This window comes from Ctenopharyngodon idella, chromosome 17, assembly GCF_019924925.1.
Source record: "Ctenopharyngodon idella isolate HZGC_01 chromosome 17, HZGC01, whole genome shotgun sequence".
Classification (NCBI taxonomy): Eukaryota; Metazoa; Chordata; class Actinopteri; order Cypriniformes; family Xenocyprididae; genus Ctenopharyngodon; species Ctenopharyngodon idella.
The window spans coordinates 9,667,154-9,686,740 of NC_067236.1; the positions used below are offsets into that span (position 1 = coordinate 9,667,154).

At 36.2% G+C, this 19,587-nt stretch overlaps 1 protein-coding gene across 3 annotated transcripts in view; it reads right to left on the minus strand.

The window, feature by feature from the left end:
- Positions 1-19,006, minus strand: part of ldah (lipid droplet associated hydrolase) — a 43,816-nt gene extending 24,810 nt beyond the window's left edge. For 2 of the 3 annotated variants that reach the window (XM_051868763.1, XM_051868761.1), the window contains exons 1-3: positions 18,839-19,006; positions 17,812-18,006; positions 4,783-4,917 (exon numbers count right to left, since the gene is read on the minus strand). In XM_051868763.1, coding sequence (XP_051724723.1) covers positions 4,783-4,917; positions 17,812-18,006; positions 18,839-18,935 — 427 coding nt within the window. In that variant the 5' untranslated portion in view covers positions 18,936-19,006. The remainder of the gene's footprint in view (positions 1-4,782; positions 4,918-17,811; positions 18,007-18,838) is intronic. The other variant, XM_051868762.1, reaches the window with a different exon arrangement.
- Positions 19,007-19,587: the final 581 nt, after the last annotated feature.

The window sequence follows — 19,587 nt, forward strand, 5'->3', positions numbered from 1 at the left end:
CTGTTGGAAAGATGGTTATAAAAAAAAATTCTTCTTCTGATATTATATTATATATTTTTTATCTTTATCTTCTTTTTTATCTTTATAATATTAATAATACTTTTTAGTTGTTTTTGTTAGCTGCCTGTATTGTGTTAAGAAATAAATCAAATAACAAATACAGTATCACTCAGAACAGTTTAAAGCAAGCATGAAACAACATATTCCTAAGGATGCTAAAAATCCAGTTCATCTTCAAAAGCATTTCAACATATCGCAATGTTAATGCTTCTTTTTAAATCAACTGATATATGTTATTACTATCGTAATTATATTAACATTAACCATTATATTTCAGAAATGCTGATTTACAGTATCTACAAAAGTAGCATATAACGACTAAATAACTATATGTCTAATTGTAACATTTTGATTTTATTTTAGATAATGTGCACTGTTGAATTATGCATAATAAGACCAATAACATGCATAGAGAAACTATAGGGTCAGTTTGGACATCCTTCTGGATATGGAACAGGAACAAAATTAAAACAACCTGTAATGGATCCAAAAAAGCATTTATGCAACATATGGCAAACACAAATTCCTCAAAAAAATAAAAATAATGAACTGTTGGCAAGAGCAAGCGATGTATAGGGAACAGGCTGTTAAATGATTATATCCCCCTCTCAAAAATGTACAATAAATGTGTGGTGCATGTTTCATCCTGGGATCAAGTTACTGAATATTTATGTCAAAAGAAACCACAACAGAGTGGTGTAACTGATTAAAATGGGTTGATACCGAGGGCTTGTCCTTTTGCTGTTTTAAGTATGATCAGAGGATCTTAAAAAAAGAGGACTGTAAGTATATGAAACACAGGAGAATGTTGTTTGCATGTATGCTTAAGAGCGTAAGACCTACATCAGTCTCTAAGGCCAAAGACAACCAAAAAGCAGCTAATGTAAAATGCCATGTTTAACATAGAAAATGAAAAACAACTAATGGTTACAACCATTACAAAGAGTTATTAGATAACTTTTGTTTTGAATGCAATGTTTAAAAAGGGCCAATTTATTTCCCACCAATGCCTATGCCTCCAATCAGCAAGACAAACATGAAACCTAACCTGACTACAACTGGTCACAAAGGGTCACATCAACCAAACCGCTTAGAACAATCTATTTCCCTTTTACTATACCCCAGGCAATCTTACAAGAACGAGGGAAATTCCTATTTTATGCCTACTTTAATAGCCTGAGCATAAATAGAGGGTAATTTAGTCATATCAGAGAAGGGAAAGTAGATTTTGATTAGTAGCTCTCTTAACACGCTCTGACAAAATGAATGAGATATGTAGGTCTGAAGGACGGCTTGACCCAGGGCAGGATTATTGACATTGGCAGAGTCCAAAATGTTCCCTGTGTTTGCATTAACAGATATTTTTACTGTAATCAAAAGGCATCAATCACAAATCGCCAACCACAGAAACAGTTCCTCCACAGAGATTTGGCATGTTTACCCCACTACCGTTTCCCCCTGCTTTTGTTTATGTTTCCAAGACACAGGGATGTAATATTACTTAATATATGCCATTAAATAAATCCAGCCCTCTATTGCCAAAGGGACTGAAGTGTTTGGCACTGGGAGTTTAAGATCTCATCAATGAACTCTAAGTCTCTCTATGGCTGTGCTGGACTGGACGAAATGAGGTTTCTGTGGGTTCGAATGGCTGTGCCTGCTGCTGACCGCTGGCTGACCAAGTGCTCTTTGAACAGCATTAAATCAATGGGCAGCATTCACAAGGAAAGCCACCAGTGATTTCTGGAGAAGGAAGTTGGATTTGAAAACCTGAAGTTGTTTGAAGGGTCATCTGAAGAAGAAACCGCAAACCAGATCTGACACCCAAGTCAGTGACGCCACGGTTTTAAGGAAAACATCAAGTAGAATTCTACAATCAGCTAGTTTTTAAAATATGGAACATGATAATAGTGAATAATAAAAATATCACAATGTTTTCAAATGGTTTGAATGGCATATTTTAATGTAATTTAAAGATGTACATTTATTTAAATTGAAAATAATTAACTTTTTTTTATTCAAACAATGTTATTTTACTATTATTTATATACTATTATAGTTTTTATTAATATTTCAAATTATCTTTTATTTTTATAGTTTTCATTTTTACTTTAATATAATTAGTTTTCATATTTTATTAACTTAAATTTAGGTTTATTTTTTATTTCAATTTTTTCATTTAATATTTATAGTTTATTTTATTTCAGCTTTATTGAAATTGACAAAATAGTTTTTAATAGTTTTTAGTATACGATAATAACCCTCATTCAAACTGCATATTAATTAATTAAAATTTTTTGCCAGTACTGTCCATAAACAGAATAGTAAAATGAACCTAGGTTTCTTGAACTTACCCCTATCTGTCATTGGGTGGCAAAACAGATACTCCCGCCCTCAACCCATGCCATTTGTTGAGCCAACATTGCTGTTTCAGCCTTTAAGTATCTAAGTATTTACTGAAGGAAACACAGGAAAATCCAAACTATAAATCACTAAAACAGTTTAATCTAACATAAAAAAAAATGATTAAATAAACAAAAAAAGCTTTCTAAGACCTTTTTGGCAGTTTTTAGCTGATTACAGTCTGATATACTACATCCTCAGCAATGAGGAGCAACACAAGCAGCTATTTTCTAAGACAGGGGCATCTGCGAACCAAATGGCAGAACATGATGAGGGATGGATCATTGAGATGAACAAGACAATGTGCCGTGGAAAGAAAAGCCCAATATATTTGATACCGCCCCGCTTAAGACAGCCATTGATGGTAATCAAGAATGTCACTCAAATAGCGAGACTGGGGAAATGAAATTTAACTTTTAATTGTGTCCCTGCTTTCATCTGTGCTGCCTTGGCAAACGCCTGCCGCTTGTCAACTCTTGGCACATTTGAATCCGTTGCTGAGTTTTGACTTTTAATCATCCAGCTTGTGATTGCACGACATGATATGAACAGCAATGGATGTCATCGTCTTTTGTGTGAGCCAGAGATCAGCTGTCTGTCACTGAATACTTTAAGACTATAATTCCGATAAAAGTATTCCATGTGTTCACAATAAAAAGCAATTGTTTGATACTTAAGATTGTAACAATATTAATCTATACTGGATGAGCTACGAGATCATTTCAGATTGCTGGAAATTTCAGATGCTCTTCAGGAAGTTTTGTTCTGGCAGATCTACTGATTTGATTATGGTAATTTCTGCTGATCAGGTGGCAAACAGACCACAACAAAACATACTAGGTCCCTGCAGCTTGTTTATCCGGACAGCTAACGTGACCAGTGTTCACCTAGACTTTCCTATCCATCAAGCAAGCCAGTAGAAGTGCTGTTTTTGGAAAACCTAGCCATCTGCATGTGGTTTGTCTTATTACAGGTGAGGGCTTGGTAATGTCTTTCCCACGTACCAAGCTCAATAAAAACGTCCATGCTGCTTTATGGATGAACATGCCGGACTGTCATATACTGGTTCAGGCAGAGGAGGGAGACACAACTTGGCTCGTTCGTCAGTCCCGAATGCATTCCACCTTACTGTGTGCTCTGTGAAAAGATTCCGTGAGGAGCATCCCGTACTCTGACAGACACTACAAACCAGCATATCAGTCAAAACAGTCTTTAAGAGTACGGCTGTGCCTATAACGATCAGTTATATCAGTAACTATCACAGGTACTGTTTGTGCATGAAGGTACAGCAACTCCAAAGTAAACTGGTTTCAGAGTGGCTTCCAAGGTACCATTAAAACAAATTCAATTGAGCTTTAGAGATATCCAAGGCTAGGTAAATATACAAAGACCTGAAGCATCATTGAAATTTTGTGAGAAAAAGAAACATACCACTAGTCCCACTGATAATAATCATGCAAAAAATGTAAAATCGAAAACAAAAAAACAATATATTATATCTATATCTATATATATATATCTATATCTATATCTATATATATATATATATATATATATATATATATATATATATATAAATATAAATAAGATTCATTATTATAAATAGGATTTAGTATACAGGAATAGTCTATTGATTAAAATAATAATAATAATAATAAGAAGAAGAATTATTTTATTTATTATTAATAATATTAACGGCAATAAAGGGCAAAACCATCTAAAAAAGTGTCTTCAAAGGTTGCGGGGTGAGCAAAGAATGATAAATAATTATTCTTCTGAATAACTGAAGACACTTAATTATCTGCTGCCATCTACTGACTCATAACAGTGGTGATGATATGCTGAGTCAGAGGAGAGCAAACAGACAGTGGTTTCTACAGATGATCTATGATGTCACTCTGCACATTTTCACGATGACATTTATGTAAACACAAAAAGTTAATACAGGCTTAAATGTTAGCTCATGAGAAGAAAATAACATCATTTTGACCATCTGCACACAGATATTTGTAATATAGTCCACATTTGAAAAGGCTGGCACTCATCTGTGTCAACCTTTAAAAAGACAAACTACTTAGAAGTCCATGAACAACCCACAGAATTGGAATATACGGTATGTCAACCAATTGCATGACTGTACTCCTTTTGCCTCAATGTAGGTCACTCATGATCACGTTTACACCTTTAGAAGGACTGCATACTTGATTTTATGCTCCTGTCAGTAATATTATAGCTGAAGTAGCCAAATCTAGATCATTGGAAAGTGACGTCCACATACTTTTTGCCCATGTAGTGTATAAAAAGAGGAAGATGTCCCACCTTCAATCATATCGAAGGTTTCTGGAGGCATACAATGTCCAGCATGGCTCACAGCCCACACTGGATATCTCCGGAGGAATGTCTGATACAATGTCCACATGTATGTCTTGTAGAAGCCCACCACACCTGGGTTACCTGCGGAAAGGTAAAAACGTAATTTAGACAAATGTTTATATTTCTCACTTCAATATATAAGTATGGTGAGAGAATGTATTCATTACTGTATTCTAATATAAATATGAATACATTTTTATGTGTGGCCCTGTTGTCCTCCTAAAAATTGGAAAGAAAAAAAAACAAAAACAAAAAAAGTTCACAACTCTAAACAACTTGATCAGGTTTTAGAAGAGTTTTCTAAAATCCTGGTTTAGACAAGAGCAGGGTTCTGTTCCAGAGTTGCTGACGTAGCTCTGTTGGTCTTCACAGATGAGGTTAACTGTGAGTAAAGGGAGATAAGGAGATAAATGGCATTTTTGATACCCAGCTGCCTCTAGTGCAGAACAATGGGCACACTGTGTGGTCACAGGGAATTCACTCTCTCGCTCAAAAGAGTATTGACGGGCCGCAGCCTCACAGGCGGATTCATTTACCATAACGTTGTGTGTGTCTCTGAGGTGAGATACAAAAACACATCATACTAATGTCTAATTAATAATGTTTGAATTTTAACACCGATGGCTAAGTGTTAAAGAATCACCCGTTACTGGAGATAAACTAATTTTGGGACTATTGCGAGTTATGTAAATGGACAAAACTTTTCTTTTCTAATTCATATTAACATGCAAAACACAATGTACTCTGATACAAACCAGTTCTAGTTCCTTGTTTGTTTCCATGGTTTTTAATTAGCTCTACACCTGTTCTGTTTTCCGTAGATTGCTCCCTTGTGTATTTAAGCCTTTTGTTCAGTCTGTTCCATGTTCGGTATTGCTTATGTGAATGTGTTATTGCTATATCTATCTCCTGGTGTTTTCGCTTTGTTTAATAAATAAGTATTTTTGATTCATCTTTGTTCATGCATGTCTAACACTTTGCAGAATACTGAACCTCGAATTTGACTTGCTGCTTTTTTTCCCCGTTTTTTTGGGGGGGGGGGGGTTTGGACTTGCCTAGAGCAGAAGGAGCAAAATCTAGAGGACCACACCAAGGACTTCTTAGATCTGGCATGCCTCACACACTATCTAGATCACTTGCTTTGTGTGTTCTACTTTTTCAGCCTCAGTGAGCAATCCAAGGCACGCCTGCCCAGTGTTGGTCCTCGGGGAGATTTTGCCACCTATGTGGAGTGGGTGCTGGTGAATAACGGACCTCTGTTCAACATCTGCCCCGCCGAGGAGGCCATCACCAGCCCCACTCCGGACCCAGAGCCCATGCCAGGTGCCTCCCACACACTGCACGGAGCCCAACGGATTGTCTGATCAGGTGCGCAAGCCGGCTACACCATCCGTCACTGTGGGTGTCCTCATGGAGTTCGAGGGCATGGAGTGGGGCCACGCCCACACTCCCATTGCTGAGGGTGAGCTGCAGCTGGCCTCTGTTTACTATTATGGAGGAATATTTCCCTGTCTCCCATCCCCGCTGGTACCACCCAGCTCCAAGTATCCTGTATCTCCACTGTTCCCACCTAGCTCCATGTCACCTGTGACTCCAATAATCTTGTCCAGCTCCAAGTCTCCTGTGTCTCCAAGGATCCCGCCCAGCCTTCCTCTCCCAACTCCTCTGCCCATTACAGCCAGTTCCTCGGCCCTGCCTCTGCTGGTTCCCTTCAGTCCCTCGGCTGCTCCTGACTTCACTCTTCTGTGTGGATCTGCCTTGGGTCTTCCAGTCTCCAGCTCTGCCTTGTCTAGAAAATCCCCTGGCTCCGCCTCCAGCCACTGATCCCGTCACTCCACCTTGGCTGCTCCCTTCCTCAGCTCCACTTGGGCCATCGTCCTTTACGGCTCTACTGGGCTCCCTCGTCCTTCCGGCTCCACCTTGGTCAGACGTCGTTCTGCCTGCGCCACAGACTTCCGGGCCTTTAGCTTTGTCCCTCCACCCCTTCAGCTCTGTCGGGCTCCACCTTCCCTCCGGCTCCACCTTGATCCTCAGTCCCACCAGCTCCCCATCAGTCCTCTGGCACCCTGGCTCCACCTTGGATGCTTGTAGCTGCGGTTCCGTCCTGATCTCCAGATCCATTAGTGTTGCATTGTCTCTTTGGCTCTTCATCTCCGCCTGGGTCTCCACCTCCATCGGCTCCATCTCCATCTCCATCTTTCGTCCCCCTGGGTCTGCCGGCCAAGTCTCCACCATGGCTCCTCCCTCCTTCGACTCCATCATGTACAAAACATATAATGCAATGTAATATAATGATGATTAAGAGATATAAATAAACATTCTTCAAAAGCCGGTTATTTCATATTAGACACTAACATGTTTTTTGTTTTGTTTTTTAAATGTATGGATAATCAAGTAAACCCAAGTTGTCCTGGTGCAGTAAATGTTCATCTTGAAATAATAATAACAACAACAATATAAAACTTAATTGTTCTATAAAGTATAAGACTTGTACCACGAACTGAAGAAGGATTTTTGCTTGTTAAAAAGTATGAACTATAAATCAGAGGGCAGAAGGCATATAGTAGATGCAATGTGAAACAGATTTTTCGGCAAAGTTTTGATCATGTTGATAATTTAGAGGCTTTAGAAATTTATGTATCAAATATGATACAGTAGGCTTTATAGAGTTAAAGCAGGGCTGGTGAAGCAAAGCTCCCAACTGTCCCAGTCCTCACAGCAGGAGCAGTGTACGCTGAGATACGCTGCACAGATATGAGCGACGAGGGCCAACAGCAGCCCTTCCGAGCTCTTTTCAAACTGATTAAATCCATTTGTATGTTTTTATTCATGCTGAGCATTCCCAAATCTCTTTCAGATGGGACTTGACATGCTCAGAGTCCGAACTGCTTCAAGACAGTGTTATTAGAAATGGCAGGTTTTTCCCAACCAGTCACCACAATAAAGTCACAGGCTCTCTCGCTCTATAAAGGCAGATGGAATCAAAGAATGCACTGTCACACATGGGCCCACGGATAGATTTCATCTATAGGGGCAGGGGAGGTGGAAGAGGAGACAAGTGCTCTACAGCTTTAAACATCGCTCTACCCTTGATCTAGCTGATAATTACACCGCTTTCCAATTTTTCTGTTCACGCTGAAAGGGAAAATGCTGCACAAAACTGAAAGCAATAAAGAAGATATTTGATGTTGAATTTAACTACTCAATTCTGGACCAGTAAGATTTCATTGTGGGCAGGATTACTCAGCTTAATGTGACAGACAGAGAAACCAAGCAACCAACAAAATGTCTTGTCTCTTGACATGACGCAGCTGTTAAGGACAGAAACAGAAATCATTTATCTGGCCTCATGTCGATTCAAACCCAGATGACTTTCTTCTATACAATGAAAGTGGATGGGGACCAGGAGCTCTCTAAAGCTCAACAAACAACGAAAAAGTACATAAAAACATCATAACTTTCGTACCATATTCCTTCTGAAGCAGTTGATACAGTTTGTGTGGGGAACAGACCGAAATTTAAATATTAATGATGCTCACCATCATAGGTGTAATTTGCAGGGGACGGGGGTGTGTGTTTTTACCAGGGTCGATATTGTCCCCACCACTTTTTGAAACATCTCGCAGCACAGATGTACCAAATACAAAAGAAACATTTCCATTTGATTAGCAATTTGTTCATTTGTGTTAAATAAGAAGCGATCTGGTGCTGAAATGTGCCATTTTTTTAAATTATGCTGAGTGCTCCTTGCCGCTGTTATCAGTGGCGCAACAGTGTTCTCTTGGTGATCGGCTCATGCAGTCTTCACACAGATGAGCGCTTCAATCTTTTAATGCTGTTGCGGATACTCTCTATTCAATCCGTTGAAATCATGAAACAAAATGCATGCTCTTGATATACATTCACTGATGAACAACTTTGGTTTTAAAGGAAAAAAAAAAAAAAAAAACTATACAAGGGCGGATTAGAACCCAGAACCTCTCTGACACGCTTAACAAAAGTTCTACCACTAGACCATCAAGGAAGACAAGTACTCTCTGCGAATCTATGTATTTATCCACTAACGTGAAGAATCTCGAGACTAACACATTGTGTTATAGTAGATGTAAGCATGAAACTATCACGTTAAACATGACTTCTAGGTCAATAAATTCAACTGAATGTACTATTGAAATTGATTTCTGGACATTGTAAAGTTATTTTTTCTGAAATTGCTGGGAGATTTGCTAAAGATCACATTTAACAGTGTTATTAAAAATGGTGTTTTTAAAGATGAACTTGAAACAATGAGAAGAAGGGTAAACTAAATGTAAAAAAATAGGGAAATGAATGCACTATTAATAATCTGGTATTGACTACTTCCAGTAAATAAACAAAAAACTCCTTGCTGATAACCAATACTAATATATCATGCATCCCTACAAAAAAGGCACTATGAGTACCAGACCGACATTTTGATTATTCACTGAAAATCTTGCTTGACAGCCATGGTCCATTCACTTTCATTATACGGAAAAGAGCAGCTTGGAAACTCCACTATAAATAACTCCCTTTTTGTTTCACATGCAGTAAAATTCATGGTGAATAAATAATGACAGAATATTAATTTTTGGTGAACTCAAACTAAACTAAGCTCACCGAGTGCAACCATTTGACGTCATCAATGTAGAACGCATTGTGCACCTAATCAAAATGGCGACCCCCATTGGTCCAAATATGTCATGGATTTTTTAAATAACGTAAATCTTTCATGGGTTTTCTAAGACATATTTCAGCAAGAGACATCAATTACATTATATTAAGCCATACAAGTCTTAATGCCAGGGGTTCCCTTTAACATTTTTTGCATCACACCAGGGGCTGGTAACCTGCTAAGATTAGTCTTACAAGTTAGTCATCACAATTTTTCTTTAAGACTGTTCACAACTGTTTTAAGTCAGTTACTTAAAAACGTAGATTGGTCTAATTTGATACTAAAAAGTAAGACTGGTTGCCCCTTGACTAACCGCTATTTGATCATACAAGATCTTTAACATAATGGCTATGGTTATGCAATTGGCCCCGGGTTAGGACATGGTGTTGAATACATTAAAATGAGACACTGAACATACCTACTAATGACCTCTTATTTGTGTGTTTATTACACCAAGGAAGCAGAAGGTCTCCTCCCCTTTGTAACTGTGTCTGTTCCATCCTTGTGTTAAAACTATACAACAGCCTCTCTATATGGACATCACAGAACTAATAGGGAGGCCAAACTAAAAGCTTTGCCTCTGTGTGGGGAGAAAGAATGCAAAGGAGGCATTCCTACCAGAAAAAGACGACAGAAGCATGAGCTATCCTCTCCTCTCCCACACGTTATCATTTCCCCCTCTCCCCAAGTTCATAAATTCAGGGCTGCTCACCAGGACATTAAACAGATACCCTGCCTGCTGTCTCTGACCCTAAGGCTGCCTGGACTACCACACCACTGACGTAGCCTTGCAGGTGCAGGACACATTCTCACTTTGTCTCTCCCTCTGACACACACACACACACACACACACACACACACACCCCGTCCTGCTTGCTTACCAACCACACTGATTCACAATTACACAAGAGGGAAGTCACTAAATCAATGCATAAACACCAGCAGTGATGTAGGACTCTACTGGATATCAAAAAATGAAATATCGAGTTAAATTTGTCACTCAAATAAAGAGTTTTATTCTGGTGTAGTCTGTGAATGTTGCAAACCCATGTTGTTTTCTTATTGAGATACTATTATAGATTACATTAATATTTTGAATTAGTTTTGAATTATTATTTTAAATCATTTTCATTTTAATCTAATATTAGTTTTACCAATGTTGTTGTCTGTTTTTATCGTATTTATTATTAGGTTTTTTTTTAATTGGCAAAATAATTTTTATTAATTTTTAGTTATTTTAGCACATAAAACTATATTTTTAATATTTTATTTAATAAGTTAAAGTTTATTTTATTTCAAGTATTTTTTTTGTTGTAGTTTTAGTTTTAACTATAATAATCCTGAATTAAACTGAACATTTTAGAGTTAAATCTTTCATAGAAAATGTCTATAGATAGATACCACCTTTAGTAGCACTAAAGTGCAGGCAAAAACAGGAATCAAGTCAAACAGGTTAAAGTGACCTGCCGTAAGGAAGGCATTAGCAAGTGCTGGAATTCGTTCATGCAGACAGTGTGTGAAGTTGTCTTTAACTTATTAGGTCCAACATGCCATAAAGCTGATCCAGTCTGCAGAGGGAGAGGAACAAGTGAAAATGCTTATTGACTCTGGCAAACATGCAGACACAAGAGTGACTATAGCCAGATCTCCTAACAGATTGCCCTCCGAGGGTTGTTTCAATCTATTCAAGAGGTATTGTAATCCAGGATAAAAGGCAGTAGGGGAGTTGTCAACCTCAGGAGGTGGAAAAGCTTAGATGGATGAAGAACAATTTACGAATCAATAGAGAATACAGCAACAGGTATTTTTAATATAAAAGTCAGTTTAAACTCAATTGGTAAATGCACCTTAATGTATTTTTGTAGGTTAAGAACAATACACTTTTTAAACAAACAAGAAAAAACAGTACAAAAAAAAAAAAAACTCACTTAAGCTTAAGGAAACATATTGTTGTTAAAAAAAAAAAAAAAAAAAAATCATTATTAGCGCACTAATAAAGATAATTTACCAGCACTTGTGCAGAGACTGAGAGGTTATTTAGTGCAACATCTGATGCTACACTTCAAAAAAAAAAAAAAAAACATCTTTCATGTGAAAAGTCAGAGGAAATTCTGTTATAAATGGAAAATAAAAACTATATGGTTCAAAAGTTTAGGGATCTGTTCAATTTTTGAAATAAATAATTGTTTTTATTCACTAAGGATGCATTAAATTGATCAAAAGTGACAGTAAAGACAATTTATAATATTACAAAAAAAAAAAAAAAATATTCATCAAAGATTCCTGAAAAAAATCTATCATGTTTTCCACAAAAATATTAAGCAGCACAATGTTTTCAAAAATGATAATAATAAGAAATGTTTCTTTAGCAGAAAATCAGCATATCAGAATGATTTCTGAAGGATCATGTGACACTGAGGTCTGGAGTAATGATGATGAAAATTCAGCTTTGCCATCACAGCAATAAATTACATTTTAAACTATCTTAAAATAGAAAACAGTTATCTTAAATTGAAATAATATTTTACAAAATTACTGTATTTTTGATCAAATAAATGCAGTCTTAGTGAGCATGAGACTGCAGTTATTTGATTCTGTAATCAAAAATAATATGAAATTTAAATAATATTCACACAGGTCTAATATTGTGGTATTCTATTTTGATAAACCAGCCTAAAAAAACACATAAAAATGAAACAAACTGTTGATCATTTTACATGTCAGCCCTACAATCTCATCCTGTCTAAGTGGGTTGTTCATGCCCACAAGAAGTTGCAAGCAATGTGGGCTTTTGCCATAGAGTTAAAGGACCCGCGAGACTAGAGGGGAGGTAAAAGGTCAGTGCTGGACCAGCAATCAAATACAACCTCAGGGTAACATTCCTGAAAGAATTATGCCTGAAATCCAAGAAATGCATGAAAAAGCAAAAATAATAACCTCTCTTGGCAAGCCCATCGTAACTCCTGATCCACCTGCTCAGCAAATGCTAGCAAGAGAATCATAATTGCAGAACGTCCATATAATTTTATATAGTTGCAAGGTGGACAGCAAAGTTGGCTGGAGTGGGGTTGTTCCTTGCATGAGCCATGAAAACTGACATAAATATTAGTTTCCATATCCAAAAAGAGAGGGAATCCCCTTGGAAACATTTGGTGATAAAAAAGACCATGTTATTAGTAAAATAAGTTAAAGTCCACACTGATTAAAGTGAACAAAATGTGCCTCAACCTCAAGTGGAAACCAGCACACTGTCTAAAGATGGCAAAGGAAAGAGGAATCTTTGTAAGATTATTATGAATTATCAAACAATGTGATACTGTGGGCTATTGGATGCAGCTGGAGGGACAAGCAGAGTGCTTTGCACAGCAGGTTCCTATAAATCAAAACCATCTGGATAGCTATCCCTGACCCACTGAACATCTCTGTGCTTTAAATAGGACTCATCATAATTCATTTTTCTTCTTTTAAAATGATAAAGGGCTTAACAATTTTCTTTTACAACATAATATACTGTATAAAATACCCTTCCTTGCATTTATACATCATTACACCTTCATTAAGGTTAGAGAAGATCACCATTAAGTCTGTTGCACTTGAGTTGAAAATGCGACAAATTTCTTTATATTGTGGAAAATTTAGATAAAAACACTTTGATGTAGATAAACTAAATAAAATGTAGATAACATTTAAAGATCCTTTAGAAATTGATTTAAAAGCTATCATAAAGATTTCAAGTAGACAGTAAACAACATAAATAATTGCTGAACTAGACTGCTAAACCATTTAATATGTTATGACTATTTTCAGTGCTATACTATACCAAGTTACTTGTAAATCTTTCAAAATAGGAAACATCATGAGACACTTGATGTTCGGCAGGGGACATACAAAATCAGCAATAACACAGCAAACCTGCTGCCATCCAGTGGTTTAGTCAGTTAACACGGTTAGTGTGCTATGTGAACCGAGGTGATTTGGCATTTATATCACACACAAATGTCAATGTGCCTGTCTCTAACGGGACTCGATTGATCTTTTTAGGAGATATCTGCCTCAATAATATGAAAAAGACACTAAACGATTGGCATTTTAAACAATACGACTTACAACAGAGAACTATTAGAGACTAAAAATCATTAATAAATCGAGATCTTTCAAAAAATTAACTTAGGGAAGTATGATAAGTAGATTGCTTGGTTATACCATGCAAGAAAAAGGTTAAATTTTGAATCATTTACACTAAGCTAGTGAAATAAGACTATATAGAGTTAACAATCTACCTCTGTCAAATAAAATATGGTTTGTGTTTATATCCTTTAATTTGCTCAGTCAGTGTGCTTGTCTCAATAATACAACACCGCCTGAGTCCATTAAAACAGCAGCACCTGTGCCGGCCCTGGCAGATATAAGAGCCAAGGGAGCCTCTGGCCAGACCGCAGATTATTGCCGTTATCTCTGGAGAAAAGGGCACAGGTTCTACAATAACAGTGCCGGCGTATGGGCTCCCCATTTCCCATAAAGAGTCTATTGAGCACAATGCTCAGTGACATTCAGAGCCCAGTGAAAAGCTGCCCTCTTTAAGGTCATCAGTTTGACCGTGCTCTCTCTCTCTAGGACATCTGCAGTTGGGGTTTATCTTTTTTTCAACAGTTTACGTCAGGAACTCAAAAAGTGCTATATGTATGTTACCATTTAAAAGTTTGGGGTCAGTAAGATATTTTGTTTGCTTTGAAAGAAAGTAATAAAAACTTTTTTTCAGCAAGGATGCATTAAATTAATCAAAAGGGATAGTAAAGACATTTATAATGTTACAAAAGCTTTCCATTTCAAATAAATACTATTCTTGTGATGTTTCTATTTTTTTTTTAATAGAAAAGTTTATTTTTTATTTTTTTTTTCTATTATTTTTTTAAAAAACAAATAAATACAATTAAGCAGCACTGTTTTCAACAATATTAAGAAATGTTTTCTTGAGCAGCAAATCAGCATATCAGAATATTTTTGAAGGATCGTGTGACGCAAATTATAATAAATTATATTTTAAAATAAATTAAAATATAAAAGTTATTTAAAATTGTAATAATATTTCACAATATTACTGTTTTTCTGTATTTTAGATCAAACAGAGACTTCTAAAACATTTAACTTTTGAACAGTAGTGTATTTTAAATCGTAAAATCATAAAAATGAGAACAAAGACACTGTTTTAGATGAGTGAAACTATGAGTGAAACCCTTCTATTTATGGAGATAAACAGAGAGTCATTGGGACAGAAGGGGTCATAAGTCTTAGATCTGGTGACATAACATGAGACACTTCACCGACAGCTAAACTGGTATGAGAAGACAACTATAGTGAACATGTGTAAGAGCGTGAGCCATCCAGTAATCCAATGAATCATGAATCATGTGTTCATCATGAACACATGACGTCTTTCTGAAAAACTAAGCTGTCTTTGTAATGAACATCTATAAACAGCTATATCTGCGGAAAACGGTGTTCTATAACTGCAATAATCATGAGAGATGACAGAGATCTGAGGCTTCATTAGACAAGTAAAAGTCAAAGTTATATAACTTTGACTTAATTCAAGAGTTTCTTTTTATATACAAATGGATTCAACCCTAATTCTGTCATCACTTTCTTCATGGAACACAAAAGATGATGTTTAGAACTATTTTACTGGATGTTCTTTCCATACCATTCCAATGAATGGGACTGGAAATCATCATAGAAGAGGTCCATACCATTTTATTCCAAGTCTTCTAAAATTATATGATAGCTTTGTGTGAGGAACAGACCAAAATTTAAGTTATAATTATTCACTGATTATCTTTTGCCCTTGCTTCTGTCCTTGGCACACAGTGCTCATGAGAGTTGAACAAATTGTACTTTTGAGTTTTTTTTTAATTGGTCAATTCGACTTGCAAAAATGGCTTGAATGATTTGTTTATGAATAAGATGTTGCTAAGTGATGTTGAAAAGTGAAAAGTGTTCAAATTATTATGAAATGGATGGCGAAGACTTGAAAAAATATATTGTAAGAGTTTTGTGGACCACTGTTTTGATGAAATAAAATGCTTTTATTATACTTGAAAGCTCCAGTCTCATTCATTGCATCAGGAAAAAAAAAAAAAAAAAGATTAGTACATTCATCAAAATATCTTCTTGTGTTCCACAGAAGAAAGTCATACTGGTTTATAACGGCATGAGGCCGAGTAAATGATGACAGAATTTACATTGCTAGTGAATGATCTCTATAATTCTCGAAATTCAAAGAGCTTCAGCCAAAGTATATGTAAATCTAGCCAATGAAAGGTGAAATTAAGCAACTAAAAAAGTTGAAATAAGAAAATTGCATCTAAAGTGCTGGGTCTAGCATAGTCTTTCTGACTAGGTGTAATAATCTGAATAATATTTTTAATGCTTAACATCTGCTCCTGAGCTACACGGCTTTTCCATTAAGTCAACGCACTAGAAGCTGCTGTCAGGGGAAGAGTGGTGGCCCATATAGCCATTTTCCACTGGGGTTTTCCTCTTGACCCAAGGCCAAGTGTAAAAAAAGGTAGATTCTCGACTGCGCTGAACTTTTCTTCATGTCCCTTGCATCTGTTGGACTGTGTTATGTCCAGTGCTTCAGATAGCTGTGACGCACTCACCCACCTGTGTACCAATCACTGCTACACAAGTTACATTAGTTATGTTTATAAATGCCTTGGCAACCAAAACTGAACACAGCTCGGTTTAAGATATGCATTTTGCCTCAAGACAAGACTTAGTGCTTGGTCTTAATTATGGAAGTGAAGTCATTGGCTTTGAGGCTGAGCAAAACCTGAAGTCTTAAAGTTCGTTCAAACATTGTCTGACATTCAAAATGTAACCGTCAAGAACAATATATATAGCAACTGCAAAAGAAACCATAAAACAGGCTGTGTACATAGCAATGGCAAAATGAGATACTCTAAAATAGATGTCTTCACAGGACCACAGGATCCAAAAACCCGAGGTCTGACCTGAGACCGTGTTCGGGTCCAAAACTTTGACTAGTGCCTTGACAACTGGTTGGGTCTGATATTAGTAGCCTCGTGTAATTTAAAATAAATATGCTTTTACCAAATGGACCAGAGTAGACCCGAATTCTCTTAAAATAAACTTCCATTATTCATTTCAGATATATTGAAATGAATAATATTTTATCATTTAAAACAAATACATACCAATAATTCTATGATCCCCCTTCTTCTGTGTCAATCCGTGCTTACATGTGTAAATTACCAAACCCACCGGCATACTGGTAAACTGCACTCTGCAATACTTGAGTCACTTAAATCACTTCTTAATATTAACGTAAATATCAATTTCCTTTTCATTTTAGGTGCAACATAAAACTTATGAGCGGTTTATCTACTTGGAATTGCTCGCACAAGCAGAAAAACAATGTACTGTCTAAATGCAGTTGATGCCAAACTAATCACCTAAATCAAATTAACAAAAATGAAACCATAGCTGTATATTTTTGTGAAAATCCATGGAAAACTTTTTATTCTACATTTTTAACACACACAAAGTATACACTGCATTATCTGGCAACATATGGATTAAAAAAGTAGATGTTACAAAGAAGGATCAGAGAATGAATTTCATCTACAAATAAGGTAGGAAGACGAGCATACTTTTACAATTTACAGTGTTTCTTATTTGTCGTCTCTGATTTTGGTCTGTGTCATACCCGGTTGAAAAAGTCACCACTCAACACTGGTGTGCAGGGCTGCAGGCTGTGCAGACGTCGCTGCTTTTTACATTCGAGTCAGGCAGGGTAAAAAAAATTGCTGTCGGGTCGGACTCAGTTCTAATTTTATTGGGTCTGTCTCAGGTCAAGTGTTTCTTTTGTAAAAATTAACTTATGCACACCAGGTTCAGGTTATAATATTGAATATGTCAAATATACAAGTCCCTGACTAGCATGTACTAACTTAGGAAAACAGACATTCATATTTCTTCATATTTTAATATATTTATTTGTATCTTAACATATATTAAAATACAATTTTGAATATAGTATATTGTATATTTTAAAATACTTTTTTGCATATTTAATATATATTGAAACATAACTTTGAATCTAATATATAATGGAATATATATTATATATAATAATATTATTATATAATATATAAATATAGATAAAACAGAAAATATATATATCTATTTTAAAATATAAATATTTTAAAATACATATAAAAGCATTTGTTTTTGCCAAGAGGAACCTTGACCTATCCTACCTGGAATGACAAGGATGAGCATTTTAGGAGGGTTTGGGCCTTTGCTGAGAGCATGTAGGTCTGTTGGTCCATACTTGAGCAGTTCAGTGACTGCACCTCTACAGTAGACATACTCCACAGAGGCATCCTCTCTGGGCCCCTTGGATCCGGGACTGCACATCACATCAACCAGATCAGCTCCACAAAGTTCTGGGCCTAAGTAAAGAAACCAGTGAGTCAATATATAGGCTTGCTATATAGCTTACCACAATACAGCCAAAACACCAACAAGGGATAAATGTGAAAAGGGAAGGTTACTAATAAAAATTTTATCAGTAATTTATAAGTAAAAGTACTTGAGATATAAAACATATATTCAAGATAGATTACTCAGCTCATCCAACTACAACTTGCTGACTGAATGTACAGTAAAAGACAGCTGAAAAATGTTGAATCAGCCTTTAGTGATTATGATCACAAGCTGTGGAACTCTGTCCCAGATATCCTACAATCAGTTGACTCAATGAACGATTTTAACACTTCAAGTGGTCTTTAACTTTTGTCCATGATATTAATAAATGCTGTCTTGCTGGAGTATAGGACTTTAGCACAAGAGCTGGAGCAAAAGCAGGAATGCAGCGGTTCTGCTCTCTGATGAAAGTCAACCTCTGACATCTAATGACTGAATGACAGCTTGCAACACACTGCACATTGGAGTTTGTAATCTGTTATCTTGTTTAGTCCTCTGGTCAGATCATTCAGTTCAGGCTCAACATGAATAGAGAAACAGCAAAACAGTAGAATAGGGTAGAATAAAATAGAATACGGGTTATTTACATCCAGGCATCAGCTTTCGACTATTTTAAAACAAAGCTTGTCAATGTATAATTTCTTAAATTAACTATAAATTTATTTTCTAGATTAATTAGCCTATTGTCTATAATCACTACTAAAGTAGCTTATAATGCTCATTCATTCAATTTACCTATGACTTTACACGCAAAGTTCAAAGCTTGTCACATTTGAAGGACTACATTGTATTTCTTACCAAAAGATGATATTCTTTTGAGTGTTTGTGAGCGTAGAAAGTTTGTAAGAAGAGATGTAATGACATTTACCGGCAATCTTCCCAAAGCAGATATCATTAAACCGAAAGGAGCGAATCGTTTCTTACTGTTTCTTCTTCTTGATATTTTAAAATCCGCGAACCAACGGAAGCTTATCGCCACCTAATGTACTGTATGTACGGATTAATCTACACTAGGCTTATTTATTAGCTGGTGAGAGGAGGGTTAACTTAAATATTTAACCTTTTAAAGCAAAAATATAAGGGTTGAGAATTTTGCTCTATTTTCTTTTGTCTTTATTTATTTGATCCTTGCTGTGAGGCGACAGTGCGACCCACTGGGCCACCACATCACAGTTAATTCATAATTAATTTAGTGGCATTTAGTGTTATATAAAAAATCTTACCTCTACATTGACTTTAGCCTCCTTTAAACATCAGTTGTTGTCCTTTGTACCTTATTTAAATATCCATTACTGATTTTTCACTGAGCAGGTTACATGTTGTGAACCATAAATTCTTAACCATAACCATCTCACCCATTTATTAAATAAAATGTAACCCCATTTAACATTAATTTTGCCAATGTGTGATAATGCATTGATTGTTGATAAAACAGGTCAGATCCATATAGCACACTTCAGTAGTTTGCATCATCAGCTTAACTATGCTGGAAAGTCCCCTTTACCTCCATTAGATCATCTGTATGGTGTGTGTGTGTATGTGTGTGT